The following is a 24905-nucleotide window of genomic DNA, read 5'->3' as shown; positions in this document are numbered from 1 at the left end:
GTAATGCAATGCACATTAGCTTCTTTCAGTTGACTAGTCTTTTTTCTGAAAAATTAAAATTGAATTTAAAGATGTCTTAGCGACAATCTTTATTAACAAGTATTTTTAATGACTTTATCGGAGTTTTATTTCATTTGCTCTCATTCTTGTGCTCAAGCGATACTCACTTATAGCTTGACTGCGGTAAAAAATTTATTACGGGAAAAACCAAGCTGTGTTTGAAAGAAACCACGGCCATTCTTAATGTATCCGACCTACATCCTGAGCTCGATTCCAGCTCTCAGCCTCGCCAATGATGTGCTAACCAATATATTTAACTGTTGTAATATTAAAACTAAACGCTGGTGAGATAGACCTGTGTCCGTCAAATTCACGAGTTTGATGGCTTTTGGTAGATAAAACATGTATATACTTTTGTAACAAAACAAATATTATTGTGTTAATAACGCAGATCGGATGAATCTCGCGGAAGCGTATGCATTTTAAAATGATCCAAGAAGATGTATGGGGACTGAATAGAGACTAAATAGCCTTTCGTAGCACGGACAAACATAGTTTCCCACTTGCCCTTAATTCAACTAGAAGTTAGGAGATCTTATGGTTTATTAAATCTCATTCACGTTTCGTTTAGATGTCTTTCCAGTTGCCACGCTGTCCCGGTCACAGACGTGTATTTAATTTTTATCTTGGGGAAACTTTGTGCCGTTAAACTCAACACCAAACTAATCATCCAATGAGTTAACTGATACCGGAAATGTTCACTTATCAATTGTCCCTGGAAAGACGAGGTTTCTATACTGTATTTGTTGTTCTCCACTGTACGTTTGATCCAACGGAAGAGTGAGTGAGTGCTTGGGGTTTAACGTGGTACTTAACAATTTTTCAGTCATGTGACGACGAAGGAATCCTTAGGGTGCATGTACGTGTAATGTGCCTCCTTGTAGCAGGACGGATTTCCACCGCTCTTTTATCTAGTGCTGCTTCACTGAGAAGGCAAGTAAGCCGCCCATGCCCGAGCCATTATACTGATACGGGTCATGCTGAAAAAGGGAAGTTACAACTTCTTCTTTTAAGGTCTTAGGTGTGACTCGATCAAGGATTGATCCTGGATCTACCGGTCCCGAAGCGGACGCTCTACCAACTGTGCTATCCGGGCAGGTCCCGAACAGAAGAAACCGGCAGTACTTCAACGCCTTGTGCATTAAGTGTCATCTCCATTTGCAATGTTGGCACTGTGACTTTTTGGTTGTGGACCGTCGAAACAAGGAACATGCAGTGTATTTTCCTTGGGGCAGACACTTTACACTGTGCACTGTTGGAATTAAAAGTTTAATAAAGCCTCCAACAATCTCATTAACGCCAAAGTTTGGCACTGTCAAGACAAGATTTTTGTTTGATTTTGACCTACTGTAACGCACAAAAGCGGTCAAGGTGTTCAAGTTTACGGGACATTGGGCATGAAGTGACTCCAATCAATCTGTAAAACTTGTGATGACAGTGGAACAGACGATCCCGGGTAGAACGCGCTATAGCTAACGCCACGTGTTCCTCTGACCAATCACAGCACGGATAGATCCTAGATTGACAGGAGGGACGCCCAGCTCTTATAGCAGCGGTCTTTAAAAATAACACTGTACCTCCTTTTCGTGAATAGAATTTCTTGGTCGTGAAAAGTGGTGTAATTTCTAATGTTACAATAGTTCTGTAATACTATCTTGGTGCAAAAGTATAGACGAATGCCATCGCTCGCGGAATAATGGACGACGGATGTCGCATTCTGGATGCCTGTAAACCTGTGCTACATTCTGGTGGGGTGAGAATTAAATCCTGAGCCCCAGGCTCTTCACTGTGTAGACTAGAAATCTGTGTTAAAGACACCAGGCAGTTGTAGAACGGGAGAGCAACCACGTGCGTACAGAATAACACACTGTGTAGCACATCTCATGGACACAAGCGTAACATGTAGAGCGGATTATTTCACCTGGACAAACAAGGGCATGTCGAGGGAGTATTTTAGATTGGTGGGAAAGATGACAAAATCACATTCCACTTGTGAAAAATGAAGACACTGGTAAAACAGCTGAGCTGTTAAATTGTGTATATTTTTATTACATTTTTCTGTTTATCTCTGGCAAGGTGCAAAATCATCTAACCTAATGGATTGCGTGATATTGCTCATTACTAATTCTTGAACACAAGGGATATGTTGTGAATTACACATTTTTAGGTCATCTTGCATCAGATCATTTGCATGGTAAACCGACATAAATTATCGGAAGATTTTTGCTATCGATTTTTTCTCTACCTCTACAGCCCACAGTACTGAGAAACCCCCAAGAAAGGGTCGTTCGTTGCCAAGAATGCTCGAATCTTCTCCATATGTTATATATTCGATTACCCATTATGCTTCCAGGGTTGAAACGAATACAAGGGGAGAAGTTTCAATTCATGGGCGGAGACATTTACAAGTACTTCGAGTGCTGACAACTGTTTTGTGAGAACATCTCCTTGTGTTTGTGACTTTCCGTGCAAGAGACGTATCATCTGCGAACCTGGGAACCATCTTGTCTTCATATTGTACACAACCTATCATCACTCATCTCATAGTTTGACTGTGCCTTCTGTTGTTCTAACTTCGTCAGACAAATATTAAGCAGATAAGCAACCTCTTTGACGACAGTTCACAAAGCTGTGCATTCGAGAAGTGGATTTCGCGAATTCTTGTGCTTGGATAAAGGAACGTCACTTACACTGCATTATATCTTGGTACGTTAAATGTAAAGCCTCTGGAAGAATATCAGTTTTATTTCCTGGCATACATGTGACGTATTAAACAAGTCCAGGAACGAGTTTTCAAAGTCATATTAAGGTAAGTTTGCTTTCTATAGTTTCAGAGAATATTTGATTTATTGTAAACGTGAATTAAAGGTTTATCACGCTGAAGTTTGATGATCTTCGTCTTTTTTTATATTTTGTCTTCAGCAAAGTTACCAGCTGAGAGAATAATGTTTTCTTTTTCTATGGTGTGGTGTTGAATTTAAGATGCTAAGAAATGTAATCAAAATATACTTGCAGATACTGCAAGGTATATATGCTCTGCGTGTTCCGATGCAATGGCCAACGAACAACTCGAATATATGTATGAAGATATTTAAGACATGTTAGGTAAATACCAATGCAAAGTGACCTCTTAGGGTATCTGTGTGTGGGTAAAACAAAAATTACTTACTGAAATTTATATCCTACCCACACCATTTGTAGAACCGTTAGTACAGCACACTACTAGGCGGACCGTTTACTTCTTTAATCTCGCAGATAAACAAATGTTGCCCTACAGCTATTCCCTTCACCCTGACCTATTTTCCCCTTTCAAACTGTTTTATTGTGTCAGTTGATTTTAAAGTCAATGCTATGTTTAAATTTATCTAACTGTAGTTAATAATGACGATTTTATAGTATGTATATTGGTGAAAGTTGTGAGAGTTAGGCAAGGTTCACTTCTAACTCTATGTCGATATAATCTCCACTGTACTTTCAGATGTGAAAAGAATTTAATTCAAGTGGTGTGAGGGCCATAAATAACCGCTGACCACCGGTCAGATCTTCTCTGGTCAATAATCTGGGTAAATACGGTCAGTAATCCGGTCCATTTGAGGGTTAATCGAGGTCATGCAAGACGTGAGTTCTGGACAGGAACGCTGGTAGCTTCTAGCAGTGTATGACCAGGCAGTAGGCAGGCGGGGGGGGGGGGGGGGGGGTATCAGTAACAAACACCCGTGTTGGGCACCAAGTAAAAATGGGCGAGGTCTTTTAGTATCCCGATATCTCTTCAAGTTAGCCTACACGCCCGCTGCAACCATTCCCGCCCCCTATCTCCACCACCCCACCCCCACCTCACCAAAAAAAGTCTGTCGTTTACTGGGTCTGAGATTTTGTCAATATTTATGAAGCTGCTTTAGCTGAATAGTCAATTTCCAGCCCATCTCATCTGTTTTCATAGTTTACGGGTTAATATATAGAGTAAGCTGGGATCTCTTTCTTGTTCGTCGACATGGTCAGTGAGTTATCTTGAGATATTAAGCATGATTTATCGCAGTATGGTATCAGATATCCACCACTATGACAGCTCCCTGTGTGAACTGTGCTAATAGAAAGCACACTACACTCGGGCAGCATACAGAACTAAGCCTTACAAACCACGCAGGACGATCTCTGACGGAGCCATCTATACTTGTACCAAACCCAACTATAGTCTCCATTCTTTTAATAATCTGACAAGAGACATAGCTCTCCCTGTTTTTGAAATATGGAAAACTATATTATCCGACACACTTTGTGAGGCTCTCTTTGTTTATCATATTTGTTTTCATATCGAATGTTATACATTAGAAGCTCCAAGAATTCTGTGGAAGTGCACGAATGTCACACAGGCTATGAAAATCATTTTCCTCATAAAATGAAGGCGAAATAAGACATGGTACCTGATATAGTCTAGAAATTGTATCTATACCGGTAAATCTTCTTTCCATCTAGCATTTAAAAGAAAGGTTTTAAAAAGTGCCTTATTTCCATAAAAATAATTAAAATTTGCATATAAAAGCAGTTCATTTTGTATTGTTTATGTATTTTGTTGGAATAATTCTTTAAAGAGAGGCATTTTGTAGTTTTGTCTAAAGTTTGCTTTAGAGTAAATGCTAACATTCTACTTCCGTGCACTATAACCCGAACCTTTCTTGACGTTACGGACATGCGCGTGATTGCTAATGTTATGTGACTGTAATATTACATGTATTCCGCTGGTTGCCATGGCAGTTACGTGCACCTAACGGTAAGAGAATTTTGAGCAAGTGGGCCTAGAGACATTTGGGAATTTTTTAGCTGTGTAAACTTAATTTTCGCATGTTGTAGGACATTTATCAGGATAAATGGTGTAATCAACATGCAGAGTAATCAGCCGTACTTAGCACATGGTTAAATGTAATCGGAGTGTGTATATAACGTGAACTTACAAAAACCTGGTGGAACGACGTTAACGTCATGGTTATCTATGTCGTACTCCTGACAGAGCATGTGCCGCTCTCTACGCTCGCTTTACATCACTGCAACCAATAGACGAGCTTGACCTTTGGAGTCTGTGTGAGACACGTGAATTTAGCCTGATCACTGACATCCTCGCGCGGAACTTTAAGAAGCGTTCGTAACTAAAATTGTTCCAGGTACTAGTTAAAATCATGTTGTGCATGCTGTAGATAAAGAGGATACATTTGTATCAAGTATTCTCAGAAACAAAGGTTGAAACAGAGCGTTTGTGTCGTCTGACATCCTAGTAACTCCAGTGACCTCAGTGATGTTCAAGATTTCTGTAGAACATTTGCTTGTGATGACAGTTATGTAAATCTAATCTAGAGAGCTTTCTTTCTTTCTTTCTTTTAGAGTGAAAATCTGATTATCGTCTATCAGGAATTAGAAAGCCTCAGAAAAACGACATGGCCGCTATTTGGAACCTGACATCAGGTTTAATTCTACAGTTAATTAGGCCTGCAAATTTTGTTGAAACTATAACCATGTATTCATTCATGACAGGCTGTCCCAAAACCCATACGAGAAATGTATTTTTTATTTTTTTTATTTATTTATTTATTTATTTATTTATTCATTTATTTGATTGGTGTTTCCCAGTATTTAAGAATATTTCACGTATACCACGGCGGCCATCATTATTTTGAGAGGAAACCTAGCAGAGCCCGGGACAAACCCACGACCATCCGCAAGTTGCTGTAAGGCCTTCCCACGTACGGCCGGAGATGGGCCGGCATGAGCTGGACATGAACTCACAGCGACCGCATTGGTAAAAACGTGAGAAAGTCTGAGGAGATATGCTTCTACATGTAATTATACATTTAGATTGCATGATGAAACACTTGTTTCTTTTTCTGTTCAGGTTTCTTTGACACGAACACACACTGTGATGTCATCTCAGGCTATGATAAGCGGATGTTGGTACATACTTCCAACACTTCTCTTGGTAAGTACAGATACATGTATGATGGTAACCAGAGCCCAGTATGCTTATATCGGCGTCTTCCTGCCTGCTAGTTTACTCTGTGAAAAATGTCATTTTCAACTTTGTTGCTGTCGTAACACGATGTTTTTTTCTTTCGGCAGTACAGCCCCTAAAGTGTCTGTAGCCAGTATTACTTTATCGTGCTGTTATACTGAAGCATCAGGCTATGGACACCCTAACCGACACCGTACCCAGTTCAGGCTTATTTTCCCACTGTCGCGTATAGTCCTACAACTATTCTAATAACCACAAATCTACAAATTTGAAATTACAAATGACGTGACTAATATCGACTGATTCATCTAGGGATATCGATAAATTATTGATCGCTATCAACATCGATGAGTACAGCAACTTATTGGCATTAAGTGTTCACTCACGATAAAACTAAATGTTGTTAATGTATCCTTATGCCAGGAATATATTCTCGATATGAAAAATATTTATTAATGTCAGCGATGTTTAGACGACGTTATCGATGCCACAAGGGTTCCAGATCGACGACATTAATATAGGAATGACTGACATTCTGTGACCTGTACACCAATCCAGGTCTAATCTGTAGTCCTAAGTTAATGGGCTGGGTAGCATTGGCTTGAAGAGTGTTTTCTTTCAAAACAGTTCAGCACTTGAGAGGAAGGCACGTACCGGAGATGGAAAGACTATATCGCTAGATAGGAGCTGTAAAAGTTTTTTTTTCATTAAAAACATTATAGACATTCATTCGCCGAAAACAACAAGTAGCACGGGGCAAACATATTCTGTAGACATGTATTAATGCTGTGGAATAATTCTGCGTGAACAAAGCTTGTTATTCAGTATGTGATTGGCCAAAAACAGTTTAACTTCATTCTAAGCCAGACAAACCTGCAGTGAATTAAAGGTTTGTCATTTGTAACTTATAGAAATTATACCCTGTTTATATATAGGAGTAACTATCTTTCATGTATACCACTGAAATACGAGATGCAGGCGAGAATTCCTATTCAATCAAGACTATTACAGGATGTGTTTGCAGGAACCCATGACCTCTTAATGTTGAGCCCATCCGCCAACCACCTGTGGCCTGAACCTGACTTACTTACTTTGGCAAACCGTCCTTACCCTGATGAAGAACAAACACAGATATTAACCCAAAGGCTAGCTCTGGTTTCAACCGTCGCCCATTCATAAGGGCTTAAGGCTGACTTAACACCGAATATGTATGTACCTAAAGCATAGACTGTTCTGTATAAAGCCTAGGCGTCGTTCCTCATGCAGTTGCACGGTGTTTCTGACTGGGTGTTTCGATGTGTGCTCCAAAATTCACACACTTATATATATATATATATATATATATATATATATGGTTCTGAGTAAATATTTCGTATTTCGGAAATAAACAGCACACTGCATGATATTTGCACATAGAAAAATACTATTAAGTCTATTCTTTTTGTATACATAAGTCCATGTGTGATTTTTACAAGAATAACTGTACTTTCTTAAACTTCCTTTTCTTAATTCATGTGCAGTGCCTTGGTTAAAACGTTCTGTTTAATGAAGCTACAGTATGCTTTTATTGATTAGCCTTTTTTGTTTTGTTTTATTTTTATTCCATTTGTGTCATTTCCTGTTCGAGATATTTTAGACACATTTCATCAAAATTGACAAAAACTATAAATCGTGGATATCCTTTGTCTTTGCCCACACTGACACGGTGAAGTGGCTACAGCCTTTGCTGACAAATCCATCTGACCCCTTGTCATTTTGTCGTATAAGGTATGTGACCAATGAACAGTTTGACGAGTAAGTTAGTACTGTCCACCAGATAATTAGGCTTGTCCCAGGGCAAAAGTGTCAAACAATGAGTTATAATCGAGGCAATGAAAAATGTCAGCCTTTCATGTCGTCCCTAATGGATTGGGCTTTTTATGTGTTTGAGAAAAAGGAAATGTCTGTCGTCCTGAGCAAATAAAGTATAGAGGTCTTCCTTTACATAGTTGGTTTGATTTACGTATATGCTTTACACTTCACGGAGAGGAGTTATGTTTGGCTCATTCCTGTTACAATAAATTCATCTATGGTAGATATATCTATTGAATACTATATCTGTTGCGGTAGGCCTATATACACCATTGCATGAAATTTTAAATTATCTGTAGATATACTTGCTACAGTTTTCCCACTGTCACTGTAGATTCAGTCCAGCGCGTAATAAATGTCTTTATAAATACAACTAAAGGAAGATAAATTGTGTAGACCATAGGCCTAGAAGCAGATTTCATAGACATTTCTGACTGAAACCAAAATTTTTTGTACTGGAAGTTGATAGTCTGACATATTTATCGCAAGGTGCCCTGCTCCTATGCGGTAGTCAAAATTTTAATAAGAAGGGCCCAATAAAGAAAAATTTGCTACACCACTTATTCCGATGTCTTTGGATAAAAATGTATTTCAGATGTTGATTTAGGTCAGAAAAATGGGTTCTGTGGCCACAGTTCCCTTACTTATAGGCGAAAAGATGTGATATAACGACGTAAAGTTATTCATTTTACTTGGGGTAATATTAATTGGAGCTACCGAGCATGCATTTTCCTCAGATGAGGGCTAAGGACAATATATATATATATATATATATATATATATATATATATATATATATATATATATATATATATATATATATATATACTACCTCTCCCTCGGGCAAGATGACCCACACAAATACGGCCGCCTATATACCCCGTTTATTTACAGTCATCACCATGGTGACGATTTCCACATTTTCTTGCTGTAACTTTGAGGAAACAGACCCCGGTTATTTATGACACAGATTTATACAAGCTGCACGCTAAATACATCCTGATGTAACCAGGACACTGGTATTATGAAACCGAACTTGTTGCTCGTATGTCTGTCTCCGCTTACATACTTTCTCATTCACGGCCGTCTTAGTGGTGTTCTAAAATGCCTCTTCTATACCAGTGAAAAGCGCTCTGTTTCTTCCAGCACTTGTAGGTGACAACACCTACAGGGTCCTGCTCTGTTTCTCGCGTGATCTATTTTAGTGGTATATTTCAGCTTTATTCTGTTGTCACTTTGGTGTTCTTTGTCACTTTAATGTTCTGTGTCTAAAAGGATCAGATCATATTGTCGATTTGCCAGGAAAATTTGTGTGTAGGCTTCGTGCTGTTTTATGATAAGAAGAAAGTATGGTCATACTCTCTTGGAATTCTTTGTATACTCCTCACCATAACAGTGGCGAATGTTTGCACGTAAAAACATGCGGCCCATGAAATTGTTCCAACCAGCTTGCATAGGTTTATCTACATCGTTTAAAAAAAAATGGCGGTATATCTTTGTCTAGATCTGTGGACGTCTAGACGTACATGTAGCTGTATCATTACTGCAGTGGTTAACTGTTGAATAATTCCTTGTTTATTATCCAAGCACCTATCCCATACGATAACCTCATAACACACCGCTTCAAGGACTACAACTGCCATGCGTAAAATCGACCCTGTGAAGCGAGGAGATAATATAAGTATGCTTACAATCAATCTGTAAGGATACATGTATATTCATGACTGCTCTAGTTATTCCTCTATTTAAACCAGTTTACAGCTAAAGCACCTTACATTATGAACATTCCTCACGCTCTGTGTAATTTATCCATCCGCGCGGAAAACAAACCAGATTTTCTTTGCCAAAGAAACATCAAAGGAAGCCCGCTTTTGGCAACGCCATAAATACGTGTTCACCTTCAGTGTTAAATAGGTTGGTTGAAATTACGCGAGTTTATCTCTATGCACTAGTGGAGAATTTATGTGAAAATAGGATGCATGGGTAAAACACGTTCTAGAATAAATTACAAGCTGAATTTATGAGCAAATACATGAGTAGAAGTTAGATATAGCGGCGAGAAGACCACATTTATGGTAATTCAGTACGACGGTCTCCATTCACTCAAAATTTTTCGGGTTTTTTATTCATTCATTCAATGTCATTGCCATCTTAACCACGTGGAAAATTAGCTGAGAATAAAACAAAAGGTAGAGAAGATTGTTATCTACTAGTCGAGTGTAGATAATAAAATTAATTTATCTTATATCGACACATTCGCGTCTCTCTGTCACGTTAACGGATCGACTGTATACCAAACATATAGGTGTCTGAACACCACCACGGTGCTCTACTGTTATAAGCCCTGGGAGCCCCGTATATATACTCACTCGTGAACAGTCCAGAGAGCGTGTGACATAGGGCGAGGTTAATATGATGAGATGGATGATCGAGGGGTGATAAGGCTAATGTCTTCACACCTTTGTTACACGAGCAGACCACACGGGTCGACTCAACCGACATGCCAACTAATTGCTATACAACGATGGCGCTAGGTAGTGCAAAACGGTACTATGTAATTAAATTTACAATCTTTTTTCACTCGATAAATTTATCTACCCAAATACAGCCCACAGTCAAATATGCAGAAGGCTGACACATTAATTTGGCTGGTTATCCGTTCGGATCCATGTAAATTGGGAAAAGCCTGGCATTCACGAACTACACATGGTGTGGGTGAGAACCTCTGTGCAGCAATACATTTCAGTCACCGGCTTCTGAGTCAAATAGTTTTCTGTACAGTATAACCATCAACTTAATACAAGTTTGCTTATTTCTTATGAATTTTGTTTTTAGAAGCATACGTCTTTTGCGGGCAAGTTCGAGAGAGATTGAGTCGAAATGTTGTTTAAGATCTTTCCTCTGTAGGTCTCAAGGTGTCAAATACATCGCGTCTATATACCTGTATTTCTGCAAAATGTCGCGCTAAAATTCTCGTTCAAATCTCATAAGCTGGTTGTTTCATCAAAACTGCGATGCACAAAACACCCGACATTCTCAGAGATATAAAACCAAAATGAAGGTACAGTTTAAAGAAGGTTTTGGTGGAGATTCAGCAACGCTCGATCTGCACAAGGCTCTTGCTAAGCCTCTTGGTTTCTCGTCGTAATCTCTCGCGTCAATATATCGCGTCATCACCCCTATGTGCGTCTCCATTGTGGTTTCTCGTCGTAATCTCTCGCGTCAATATATCGCGTCATCAGCCCTATGTGCGTCTCCACTGAATCTTGACCAAATCTCGACAACATCTCGCGATCGCAGCTCCCATACTTCGCCACAAAGTTGTAAAAGGGATCTTGATGTCATCGGGATGTCGTAACTACTATTCTCAAACATGTCTTAGTTCTGTCTTTGAAGTATGCATTTTGTACCAGTTGTAAATGTACAAAAAGAGTGCAAGGGCTGTCTTGCCAAGGAGATACTTAACGATCAGATGGATTCTGCTTCACAATTGTAACGGAAACAGTTAATTGTACATACATCTTGCCACGGCGTGAGTCTCTTAGTTGTCTACGATCAAGAAATCACTACACATTTATTATCGTGGTAGTATTTATTTCCCCGTTATTATGAAATTTACTATATGGAAAGCTAGAAATTTAGCTCATGAATTAGTTCCTAAATTTGTGATTTTTATGACGGCGGCTACTTCATGACCTAAGAATCTATGCGCCGTAACATAACGTTCGTATACTAGTCGGACCTTCCAGGTCAATAATCGCAAGGTAGGCTATAATTCCCAAAACGTCGTATGACACAAAGCACTGAAGAACTAAGAAAGTATATGAAGTACGAATATTGGACGGAATCGTGCAAAGAGAAGCAGTCAACAGTTTTCAGCGATGTTGGAAAGATGCAAGGTATGTTCTAGGCGAATGAGTGAAATCAGTATTCAAATCATGTACCGAGCTTGTATAAAAGATGTCGATCATAAAATATGTATCTCGTTCATACATCCAATGTAGAGATCAAGTACAACACTATATATGAATATACTACCCGTAGCCCCTGGTTAAGCTGAACTGAACACAGAGTACCAGAGATTCCGTATTAATTAACAAGAGAATTATACTTGTTGTAAAACTTAAGAAACTTAGAGTGAGGGTGTTTAATGGAATAACCTTGCCACACTACTTTTTGTAGTAATAACCTGTGGCGTTGATTGAAATCACAAGATATAACAAATGGTATAAGGCGAGATGCCATACAAAACCGAAGTAGGCTACTCCAAAGAAACCACCGAATATATAAGCTAACATCACGAAGATTGTGTACGTTGCATGTGACGTACACATAGAGGTGGCTTTGGTGAAAAATATGTGATCTCGAATGACGTTCATGTATTGGACCACCTAAACGACTCTACTATAGCTCTACCAGATGTCAAATCAGGGCACACATGTCCTAAAAGCAGTGTATATTCAGTTATCTCAAGTAAGCTTAATTATCTATCTAATCTCAAGGATTCAGTCATGTCCGACGCCGGGTTTGAATCAACACCTCGTGTGGCACAGCGATTGTAAGACAAGCATCTTATTTTGTCGGTTACGTCAACCCGCCCCTGAAGAATAAACAAATAATGGCTGTGTGTCATCCAAATTTGTGAGATAAAACCGGATGTCTTGAGGTTTGTACGGTGAAAAATTTCTGCTGGTTTGTTCCCATACAAGCCAGTGCTGTTAGCATTCACCCGCTATAGACACCTGTCACTGTGTGGTGGGACCAGATTCTGTATGTTTTTATTCCCACTGAAGCACTTTGTCGAATTAGAATTTGCAAGTACCCACTCTTCTGCGCCATCTGTTCATGTTAACAAGCGCCATAAAACGAGATATAGAAACTTGATGGAAAAAGAAATCAGAGAAACAGATGTCAAATAAACGCACACATGTTTAAGTCAGTATGTGCCGCTTTATTTCTACCAAGACCTGGGAAAAAGTCGACGGTGTTTTTTTTTCTCTTTTTATTCTGTTTCTCTGTTCACAGTCGGTGTGTTAACCAGTATTTCAGATAACTTATAGTGGCCTTAATATTTGTTTTCAGTGTCTTCAAAATCGTCAGTTTACTAAACAGTTTAACTCTTTCCTAATTACCTCCGCCAAGGTTTTTGCCGAATGATTTTTGCCTGCCTGTTTGTGTCCGCACAACTTTATGAGAAAAGTTATGGGCGGATTTAGAGGAAAGGATGTACATATTTTTGCTTGGGTGGTGGTGGAATTTCTAGGAACGAGATACGATTTTTTTAAACAATTCGTACACTTAGTTGTGGCAGAGGTTAGCGTTTGCCGACTTAGGAAGTTATTAGTCCACGGGATATGAAATTTTTAATTAGAACAGAACGTTATCATTTTCTTATTGAAAACATACCAGTTCTAATTAAAAATTTCATATCCCGTGGACAAAATAACTTCCTAAGTCGGCAACCGGTGAAATGGCAGAATGAATGAATGAATGAATGCTTGGCGTTTAACGTCGTACAGTTATATTGTATTATACTGACACAGAGCCAATCAGTCCTGTTTCCTTGCTCTGACCTCTCAGTGATGACCACCAAGCAAGGCAGCAATAAGTATACCATTCAGTCTTTGGCGTGACCCAGGCTTGATCCCGGGACTCCCGACTTCGAGGCGGTCCAAGGCAGAGATGTTGTCTTACTGACGTCTGTATAGAATTCAGCTGTAGGATTGCTGTGCAATACTTTTCACACAACAACAACACTAAAGTAAATGCCCGTACATGCACATACTTCATATGAAACTGTAAAAGTGTGTTTTGTGAAAAACTTCCATGGTTACCATGGACACGAATAAACAGTTTTTTTTACAAGGAACATTTATTATATCTGCGCTAAAATTTAAAATTATCTGATGTAGACTTGTTTTTTTTTCTCGTGCCATACGTCTGTAAAATTCCCTGTATACCCGGCAAGCTAATAAATGCTGCTGACTGCTTCAATTCAGCCGCTGAATTAATTTCTATTTCCTAGGAAAGAGAAATTTCGTAGCAGCTGCATTGCGCTCGTGTAAGCAGAACCTGATTGCGGTAAACAGGCGTTCTCCGCCCGAAGTAATGAGTCCCTAGATGAAAGGCAAGAAGACCTCTGCCAAATACCAGTTTATTTCCGTTTGTGCGACTCTAAAACCAAATGTCACCATCTGCTGGGTAAACAGACCCTGTGGATTCATTTATCCCGCGGTAATAAACCCCACACTGTTACACATAGTCCTCTGCCCTCTGCCGCACAGCGGAGGTTACTCAATATCGGGTATCTCCCTGGCACCTGCTCCGAAGGGACTACTTTCAGGGGCAGTGGCGGTGAAGTTCGTCTTACCTCCAGCGAAGAGGTTGCTAAAGCCCGCAGAGGATATATCCGAGTCACGCCTGTGAGACTTTGTCTTTCTCACGTCAAACTAAATTTTTTGACAACGATTAAAAAGAAAAAAGATAGATCTGCTGTTATTATGATTCATAAAGCCTTTTTCCTTTCATTGTTCTAGAAAATTACTGGACCTTCAAATCAGGATTTATTTATTTGTTGTCTTTAAAGCGGTAAAACGACCACTAGAACCTAGATTGGCGGATTTCCTTTTTGATAGTTCTCCTTAATTCTCTGTCTTATCAATAAGTCTCGATGGCACTTAATTCAATGTACACAACATCAACACGTAACATCACGCGTAGGCCTAAGCACAGCTATAAATAGTTGTAATCAACCTCGAGAAGAGTTATATTGAAAACTTAAAGCTCAGAATAAAGACCATTGTAACTTTTCCATAACTCGTGCCGCTTTAGGTATGTGACTTGCCATTCTAACCCGCACAATTAATGCCACTTACAAAAAGGTAATAGAAAAATGATGGGTGAAAGTGGGGCCAATTTAAATGGTTCAGCTAACCCGGCTACGGTGTCAGTCCACTTGGGATATGGCAGGTTGTCGCGTCCTGTGTTATCGATACGATGTTTTGTCACTGAGGAAGCACTTTAAATGGCACACCATGTCGATCATATTTGACAAAATGTTAGTGAAGCAAATGAAGATTTAAATTTACATAACCTATTTGCAGGCACTTCCGGTTTTCAGTCAGACGGGACGTTCGTACCGACCACGTGACCACATTACTGTGTGGTCCGCCTGGTCATGGTGGTCTGACTGTTCGCGGACATGTGGTCAGGGGGTCAGTAGGCGATCACGTGACTGTCTGCTGTGGACAGGGGAGAAGTACCTCCACACGGTGCTCACATACTGCAAGGGGCGGAGTCTGGAGTACAGGCTGTGTACCGATAAGGTGAGTTCTGTACACTTGTCCTTGTAACATCTCACATACAGGTGGGTTACGTACGGATCGGGGATGAGCCATATGTTTGTCCGGGACAGATAAGCTGTATCCAGTACAGATTTTTCCTGAAAAGACTGACTTTCAATCAGGTAGTTCATGTTTAGCAAATGCTATCACCTGTATTCGGCTCAGGTGAATCATTTTAGGGGAAAGGTTATCTGCTGTATTCGGCTCAGGTGAGTCATATTTAGGAAAGGATATAGTTGTATTTGGTTCAGGTGAGTCATATTCAGGAAAGGTTATCACCAGTATTCCGCTCAGGTGAATCATATTCAGGAAAGGCTATCACCTTTAATCGGCTCAGGTGAGTTATATTCAGGAAAGGTTATCACCTGTATTCAACTCAGGTGAGTCGTATTCACGAAAGGTTATAACCTTGTATGACTCATGAAAGCTAAGTCGAAGACGAAAAGTAAAGACTTTAGTTGGGTCGATGACAGATTAGTTTGTGTTCAAGATAAGTAAACTGTTCAACACAGGTGAGTTGTGACAATGACAGATGGATGATGTCCATTACTGTTTGTTATGTCAAAAAAAAATCACCAGTGTTCGAAGTAGCTTATTAATATCCAAAATTGTAAACTATGATCATGACTGGTAAGTTATGTCCAAGAGAGATGAGTTGTGTCCCAGACAGGTGAGCTATATTCGGAACAGGTGAGTTACTTCAAAAGTGAGTTACAGTGATTTTTGTGCCAGGCAATGATATGCGTAGGTTCAGACCTTCAACCTCAGCGGCCAATACAAGTGACATTTCAGCAGAAACCATTCGATTACTCGACCAGAATGAGAACTGGTAATTTTGTAATCAATATTAAAATTCACCTACATCCAACATAGTGCAGTTTGTGACTGGTCAGGATAATGTGCAGTTTTTCCACGTGAATAAGTTTGAAGAAGAAATTGATCTATGGTGGAATGCATTGCTCTTTTTGCAGGACTGTTCTCCTCGAGACGTCGATTTCAGAGCGTACCAGTGTTCGCTTAACAACGGTCGTCATTTCCTGCTGGGGACATCCTATATTTGGAAGCCCATCGTAAGCGGTACGAATTCAATAGTTTATCTTAATAGTGGTTCAAGTTTTTACACAGTGTACATCCATTTTCTTCTTACCATCGAAAGTGATATAAAGGTCTTCGGTTACTTGGTTCGGTTTTCATATTAATGGCAAGCAAATTGGACGATATTTCGCTTATTTTCCATAAACTCCCGTCTCCCCGTTAGCAGTTAGCCGATTGAAGTTTTCAATTTGAAATTGCCGAACGAACTGTTGTCACAGTCTGTCTGAGACTTTTGAGACACATGAAATCCTCGTTAGATTTGATTAATTTGATTGTTGTTTAACGCCATACCCAAGAAGGTTTCACGTGTACGATGGCGGTAAGTTTTATGAATGGAGGAAACCATCCAACGACCTTTGACAAGCTGCTGACAAACTTCTTCACGTGTGACGTGTAGATATTCATTAACACCATATAGGTGGAACACAAGTGGTTTCCTCCAAACATAATGCTGGCTGCCGTCGTATAAGTGAAATATTCTTGAGTAAGGCGCAAAACATCAATCAAATAAATAAATAAATAAATCTGGTTTACACAGATCGATGTTAGTAAGTCGCTGTTTTACTTTTTTAAGCCGACAATCCTTGTGACCTGACTTGTAAAGCGGAGGGATATACGCTTAAACAGAGTTTCGGTTATGCCAGAGACGGAACACCCTGTTCCGATGACCACAGATCAGTATGTGCTGGTGGAAATTGTCGAGTAAGTCACGTGAAAGAATATTCGTAGCTACACCGAGAGAAAAGTTTGGATCAACTGACTTAAAAATTTTAGTTTTACAATTAAGTTAATTAGACTCAGAAAAACCGAGTCATATGATCGGGGTCATGGAACTCATCTGGTTGTGACTCGCTTGGTTAGTCGGAAAACTCGCAAGAGTCGTTCATGACTCAGCTGATCAGGTCATGAATCGGTTTTTTGAGTCGAATTAGATCAGTTGTAGAACTCAGATTTTTTAGTCTGTTGACCCAAACTTCTCTGTCAGTGTATACAACTTTCTATAGAGAGAGATAGCTTTATTTCATCGGATAAAATAAACCCAGTATTTATTAGATGTGGCGCTTGTTGGCGTTTCCGGTTCAGTGGTGACTGGGGTCCAAGCCGAATTGAGCAATGTTCCTGTGCAATGAATGGGTATTACGTAACCAGTCTGTTCACAAAGTGGCAATTGCAGAGTAATTACTTCTGGCAAGAAATATTCCCTGCGGGATATGGTACCACCTAATCCGCACAGGTTACACTTGTTGATATAATGAAGAGTATATAATATCTTGGGTTCTTGGGTTTCCAGAGCTCATTCTTTATCGTAAGTCATGAGGTTAACTTATATAGAATATATATAAATAATCACATACGCACTGATGGCAGTTTTGAAATATGACAATAGCAGGAATCTATATGCTTTTTTTCTAATTTGACGGCTATTCTTTAAAATATCTTTCTCAGTGCGTCGAGATTTGCTGTCTTATATCTAAAATGATATATAACTTTACTAAGTTTAAATTCTGACATTTATAACGGTAGGTTAAGACTTTTTAACGTGTTAACCATTATTAAAAATCTGATAATCTAACATCATGTTATATTACAACCACCAAACAATCATTATACAAAGCATAACGGGTTAAGATTTTGGCACTCATACTGTACAGCATTTAACATATTGTGTCATTTTTAGACTGATGGCATGTTAACATTTGCAGTGTGTTTTATTCTTAATGTATCACTTTTATGATTTGGACAGACTGTGGGCTGTGACAACAAACTGGGATCCGGCTTGACATTTGACAACTGCCGAGTTTGTGGAGGAAACAACAGCTCCTGTGCACATGTCAGGAAGTCCGTATTGCCTCTGAAATCTCGACAGTCTGGTAAGTTGTTACACTATGAAAGAGTTAAATTGAGGGCGTACACGAAGAATACCATGACGTTCTACTTACGGCACGAAAAAGCATAAACCTTCAAATCTCGATGGCCTTTGAACTATTCATTTTTATCTTCGATTCTTTTTTTGTACGTGTTAACGCCCATGATTAAAACATGTAGAGTCTATGCGTGGAAACAGACATTCGTAAACCAGCCGTCAACCATAAAGAACGGTCCAGGTCAAAATCGCAAGGTCAATTTCCCAAAACGACGTATAACACGAACTACTAAAGAACTTAGAAATTATATTAAGTATGACGTTAAACCGGAATCATGCAAAGAGAAGCGATCAGCAGTTTTCAATAATGTTTGAAAGACGCAAGGTATGTTCTAGGTGAAGGAGTGAAATCAGTGCTAAAATCGTGCACCATACAAGAATATAAGTTGTGGATTATAAAACATGTATCTCAGTTGCGCTTTGATTGCAACGGTTCATACTTTCAACGTGGTGGTCCAGTTCAACAAGATGAATATAATACACCCTTTAGCCGCGGGTTACGCGAAATTGGATTCAGTCATGAAGCGGAACACCAAAACATATATGAACCATAGTGTCAACGGTTTTAAGACGATTGTTTGGTACATGTGGAATAAGATTAAAATAATGTTAAAAAATTAGCAGCTTTAACCACATTATGGCGTACACTGTACCGTCAGCTGTGTTAAAAATACCACGTGTTAATACACCGTTAATTATTGCATCATGGCAGTTGTTTTCTTCCTGTAACGTGGGGCCTCTCAGTGTGTAGAATTTGCATGTCATTACATACATGTAGTCCCAACATGACGCATTAAGGAATACATGAAGTTGCCCGTATGGTAGGTTTATTTCTGGTACCACGTGTGCATATAGGCTTGTGCATTTTTACACTATGAAATTCTATGAGGAAGGACTTTTTCTAGATCAGAGGTATTATTAGACAGTTCTTGCGGTATTCTGTAGGAAGACAGAACAGATGTCTCCGGAAGGTAACCTCAATCTTTTGCCTTACAACCCATTTTAATGAGTTGGTTTTAACGCTGTTCTAATAGATTGTGGAAACATGTGCATCACACATGGTGTTTTCATAGCCTAGTATTTTTTAAATTTTCCGTCCTTGGCCTAGTATGTATGTAAGTGTTTGTTTTTTAGTGGATCCCTAACTCAAAAGTATTTGCTATGAAAACAACAACAACGGCATCACGGAAACGAGTTGTTGATAACTCAGGCCTCAGGCACATTTTTGTCGACGATCAAATGCCGCTTCATGGTTTTCAATTCAACTAAGAAGTATGATGTTTAATTAGCGCTTCTGTCTATATGGTAGATTAAATATGATGTCCGCTGAGACACAGTGGTTGGGAGCATCTTTTGAGCCCATAACAGTAAATCTACCATCATGGTCAGCATTATCATTTGTAAGAGCAACTCTCCGCAACCAGCAAATAGGGATTGGCCTTTTATCCCTGCAGATGCCGACCAGTAATCATATAAATCATATATTTAGAAGAAACAGGTTTTTCAAACTACAAGTCCAATGAACAAATAATATTTTAGTGATTACCAACTATTATGACGGCAACTTTTTTTAATCACTTAACAATGTTGTAAAAGGGCTATAGCTTGGAAAGACAACAATTTGCTAGCATTCTTGTTCCCTATGATAGTTCAAGTTGTTCCTAAATGTTGATTGCGTAAGTAGTCACCTTGGAAATAAACGATATTTATAAATACTCTTAGAAATATGGCATTTTTTTTAGCAATTTATGCCAACATGCCGCGCGACGATGTGTGTTTGATGGTTGGAGCAACACATCTTTATAGTAGGCTATGCGTGCCTCAATACCCGACCAAACGATCAGAAAGCGGTTGCAAATTGTGCAACTTTCATTTATAAACAAAAAATTACATTTCGCATATGCAGGCCTATACACGTATATGCCTGCAGTGTCATACGCTCAGAGCATGCAATGTCACAGTTAGATTGAAAATTAATTCGATCAGTTTATTATGGTTAAATAAAAAAATTAGTCCTATCGGCCAAAACATTGTACAATGCCGTTTACAAGCATTAGTCTGTTATTAAGCTATGCATTTATATCTTTGCCACCAGATTTTCTGGGTTATTACTATATAGGCCAGATACCCGCAGAGTCCACCAACATCGAGATCAGAGAAACCAGCCGAAATTACGTAGGTCAGTATCAAATTCCCCTACTGTTTATGTAATACATAACACCTCCGTTACATAAGGTTGGGGGAATTTTGACTTTCATTTGTTGTAAGAAGATTGGAGAGTTCCTTGCTGTGCTCTGTTATGGTAAGATGCAATCTTCATCTCAGCCAGTTCTTCTATCTTGGTGTCGTAATGTTGAACACCTGGGTCATACTATTTCTCGAAGGAATCAACACCTAGATTAACCTTTCTCTTCTTTAAATCACAAACGGCTAGACCGTCTGCTCTGGACATTCCATGCGTGTCTCTTCGATTTACGTGCCAACGTTTTCCCTCAAACTCAGCATTTCGTGACGATACGAACAGAGACTAATTCATTACAAAAATTGGAGAAAGCTGATTCGGCTGACGATGATGAAATTACTCTAACCTGCGCGTCACTTTTCCTCGCATTTTTCTGACTGGATTTTTGTTTTTTCAGCTCTTTTGGACTCTAAGGGTACTTTCTTGTTGAATGGGAACAGTGTGGCTGACAAATTTCTTAGAGCAGAGGCCGCTGGCTCGGAGCTGACGTATTCTCGTCACCTTGACAACCAGGGAGAGGTTATCCATATTACAGGGCCAACTTCAGATCCTATATTCTTACTGGTGAGCACTGGAAATAAATTCGTATTGGAATTTAGACATAGCATAAATGTGGAAAACGGTAATAATCTAATATAAATGTTATCAATGTTGATTCCACGGCTTACGGAGGTCTTAAGATTTTATTATCAGATTTCAAAACGAATTCTTCAAAGAATTCAAAACTTTTAGTTTATCACTAACCCACTGTGAGTCGTTTCCACACCCACTACAACCGTTTAAAATGTATCTAACAAGCATACTGTCCCCTAATAGTTTAACCATATGTTTGGGAGTCATTTACAAGTATCCAAGGCTTTTTTTAAAGTAACGTTAATACTGCAGTTTATTGATAATGAGACTATGGTGTAAAAGTTGCCCCTATTGTAACCTCTGAATTCTCATATGTTATCAATTTTAATTTTGACTTTCAGATAAAGTACAAAGGGGAAAATGAAACTGTGAAATACACGTATTATACAACAGATTTGCGGCGCGGGACGCCAGGGCACAAGAATTATGTACCGGAAGAACCGATCGTCAGAGCAACAAAGTCTGCGCCAATCAAAAACCAGCTTCGCAGTTTTGCAGGAATAAATGGACATGCGCTGTCAGATAGCAACACTGTTAAGAGCTTTCAAGATGCGGGATCCAAAATTGAGAAGAAAAGAAAAGTTAAGACAGACAAACAGAAGAGAAAGGAAGCCAGGGAGGCGAAACTTTTGCAAAAACTGAAGGCCAAGGAAGAGAGAAAGAAAGCCAAAGAAAAACCAGGTAAGACTACGGCATATTTATATGCATCAATTGATATACATGTACATGTATTACATTTTATAAATCTTTATGTGCTGGAAAAGTACATAAAATGTATAGGACAATCAAACGTTTATCCCAGAGATCTACTGAAAATTTCCAACAGTGCATGTTGCAGGCTTACTACTGTAAATTTCTTTTTTGTACCACTTATTGAGGTCTTCTTTTCCAGCATTTTGTAAGCCTTGTCACAGACCACATGACAGGAATAAACAGTTCTGCTCTAGTGCCTTCGGTAAGTAATAAGTAAACAATACAGGTGTAATTAAACGTGAGGTGCATGGTACGGTATAAATGGTTACACTACTGTTCAACATACATTGGCAATTCTATTTTTTTACATCTCCACAGTAAAGATGAAATATTGGCGATGTACTGTTAAGCGATAATCATTAATTTATTCTATTTATTTATGTGATTTGGGTTTCACCCTACTCAAAAAGTTTCCACTGATGCAACGGAGGTTACGGCTATGTAGGTGGCGCGAAGCAAACCGTCTATTCGTAAAATATATTGCTAACCTCCTGACATTAACACCACACTCACTTGCGAGAGCTGATTTCGAGCGTGCGACCGCATTGGCCAGTGGCCGTCGTCGCCTAATCTAAAAAATCAACGCTTTAAACGATTGAGCCCTAGATATATCCTTGATATTCTTAGCGCTGTGACGAGTTAATATGTTTGCTTGTGTTTGCTTTTTACAGTTATTGCCATTACATTTCATGATCGCAAGCTGTACTTCGTATCTTAACTGCTGTATTTTACTTCGGTGCATTTTTCTGCGTTTGCAGTAAGTCGTGTACAAGTGACGGACTATTACCACACTAAGAACGAGACCCGTTATGACGTCCGCATCATTAAGTCGTACAAGAACGATATCCCACTACTATCCAGGGAGTACGTATGGGTGCCATACAAATGCCGCTGCCCTAAGCTGAAGATAGGCAAGGAATATGTTATCATGGGACGGACAAGCATTGTCAAGGAAAGACAACTGCGTCTTACCATAGACTACAAAAGTTACGTAAGGAACTACAACCAGAAAATCGACAACAAACTGGAATATTTTCGCAAGAAGAAGAAATGCCAGAAAAGAAAATGGAAGAACCCATGACAGGAACGTCTGTTGAAAACGGTTGAACGATTTTTTGCCCTGATGTGCAACAGTATTTTTTCAGTGTGACTCACGTGGTCGGGTTCGTACATGTACATGTATATTTAGGAAGTATGAGACTTTGGTGGGACTCACGAGCGTGTTGAATGAGTGTTTGTGTAGCTTCTGGAGTGAGTGGGTAGGAAATATGAGTCCGACAAAGTACATGGATGTACAAAGAAGTTAAAAGGTCGTTGTGACATCGTTCTGCCATCCTGTAGTAGTTTGACAAACATATACCTGCACAGAATTAATGCTGTTTTGTGACGGAAGACCTTAACTCAACCAAGTCAAGTGAACCGAGATTCCGTTATTCCAACAAGAGGTGCTAAACCTTGATACTGCAAAAATTATGAGCCCAAAAAGGCAATAAGAGTCTTACGCCAGATGGTCAGTGTTGAAAGACACAGTTGATATTGATTTATTTATTTCTTTGATGCTTAATGCCGTAGTGAAGAATATTTTACTAACACGATGGCGGCCAACATTATGTTGGCAGGAATTCAGACGGAGCCCGAAGGAAACCCACAACCATTCATAAGTTGTTGGCAAACCGCCCCATAAACGACCGTAGAGGAAGCCATCATGTAATCGATATTGATGTTGGAGTGTTAAAGGGATACGTAATCGATGCTGATTGGCTTATAGCGGAGATAGGATTTTCCGGGTTAAATTCACTAGTTTTGGTCATGCCTGAATAAAGGTGACATATCTAATATTCAGCTTAGCCTTGGCATAGTCAATCTATCTAGTCTAGTCTATCTCTTAGGCCAGCCAATCAGATCAGCAACGGTTCTGTATGCCCTTTAAGAAACGGTCCACGATTGCGACAAGGTTAGCTGTACGATTTTTTAGGAGAAAGTCACTGCCATAATTTCACTGCCATAATGCATTTGTTATACCCCCCAGTATTCTTTGATGTGGGATATTTTCTATTTGGAAATATTGACCATCGCCTATAACCCTAACGAGAGATCCGTTTGAAATATTTATACACCAGTCATGTCTTTATATATGGTATGTATATCGTTCTTGAGTTGAGTTTTATAGTATAGTAAGAAACCCATGTATTTCATGTACAGTAGAGTCTTGAAGCTTGTCGTATTCTTTGATATATAGGACATTTGTTAGCATAATAGTTTTCAGATATTGGTTTGCCAGTGGCAACATTTTTAAACAGGAATAATGGTACATGTATATTGTCCAATATATTGGACGCACAGAGAATTTTTTTCATTTGGCACAACCAGTTTTTTCGAATTCTGACACAACTGTAACAAACTGGCGGAAAGAACCAGATTTCATTTTTCAGTGGATATAACCTTTGATATATGGATAAACTCAGGACAATTTCTTGGACATTTATCACAGTTCCTGCTAGAAGAGTTGGTTTTACAGGACAGTGTGAAATGCCCTAATGTGTGTAGTGCCATGCATACGGTTGCCCTAACCCAACGGTCATCTGGAAATGGAGGTGAAACACGCTGTAATCATTTACCTAGACTTTGTAGCACGCTGTGTGATTTCTGTAACAGATCAGGAGTTTCCTCTACCTTATTGCTTACACTCTTTTTATGAAATCTTCGAGATGTTGTGAAAGTGTGTTTGTTAATTTGTGTTGGTCTTGGTAAACAGATTGTTTCCTTAAACATTCGAATAGGCAACGAGTTTGGATCCAGCTCTTGATGGCTCCGGTAAAAATGATTTAGTCGATTTAGTCTCACGGAATTGCTCAGCAAAATGTTCAACAAAATACTGTGTAAAAAGTGCTTCAGCGCAAATGGAAAATGTTTCTTGAAAAAGACTCAGCAGTATCAGTTCAAAAGGAACAGAGTAGATATTTATGAAACATCACGTAGACATCGTAAAGGCGTAATCAGAAGATC

At 39.2% G+C, this 24905-nt stretch overlaps 1 protein-coding gene across 2 annotated transcripts; it reads left to right on the top strand.

Annotated features, from left to right (window-relative positions):
* Positions 1-1661: 1661 nt before the first annotated feature.
* On the top strand, positions 1662-24620 carry LOC135472993 (ADAMTS-like protein 5). Of its 2 annotated transcripts, none has more exons than XM_064752755.1 (12): positions 1662-2071; positions 2414-2869; positions 5942-6025; positions 15013-15234; positions 16224-16329; positions 16922-17049; positions 18092-18218; positions 20367-20450; positions 20911-21077; positions 21488-21827; positions 22039-22101; positions 22658-24620. In XM_064752755.1, exons 3-12 carry the CDS (start codon positions 5969-5971, stop codon positions 22978-22980), a joined length of 1617 nt encoding a protein of 538 aa, XP_064608825.1. In that variant the 5' UTR covers positions 1662-2071; positions 2414-2869; positions 5942-5968; the 3' UTR covers positions 22981-24620. The 2 variants fall into 2 exon arrangements, with proteins under 2 accessions (XP_064608825.1, XP_064608826.1); XM_064752756.1 differs by lacking the exon at positions 1662-2071 and adding an exon at positions 3076-3165 and having other exon boundaries at positions 2850-2869.
* Positions 24621-24905: the final 285 nt, after the last annotated feature.

This window comes from Liolophura sinensis, chromosome 8 (assembly GCF_032854445.1).
Source record: "Liolophura sinensis isolate JHLJ2023 chromosome 8, CUHK_Ljap_v2, whole genome shotgun sequence".
Lineage (NCBI taxonomy): Eukaryota > Metazoa > Mollusca > Polyplacophora > Chitonida > Chitonidae > Liolophura > Liolophura sinensis.
Note: the sequence above shows the minus strand (reverse complement) of the source record. Positions and strands in the feature narration are given on the sequence as shown.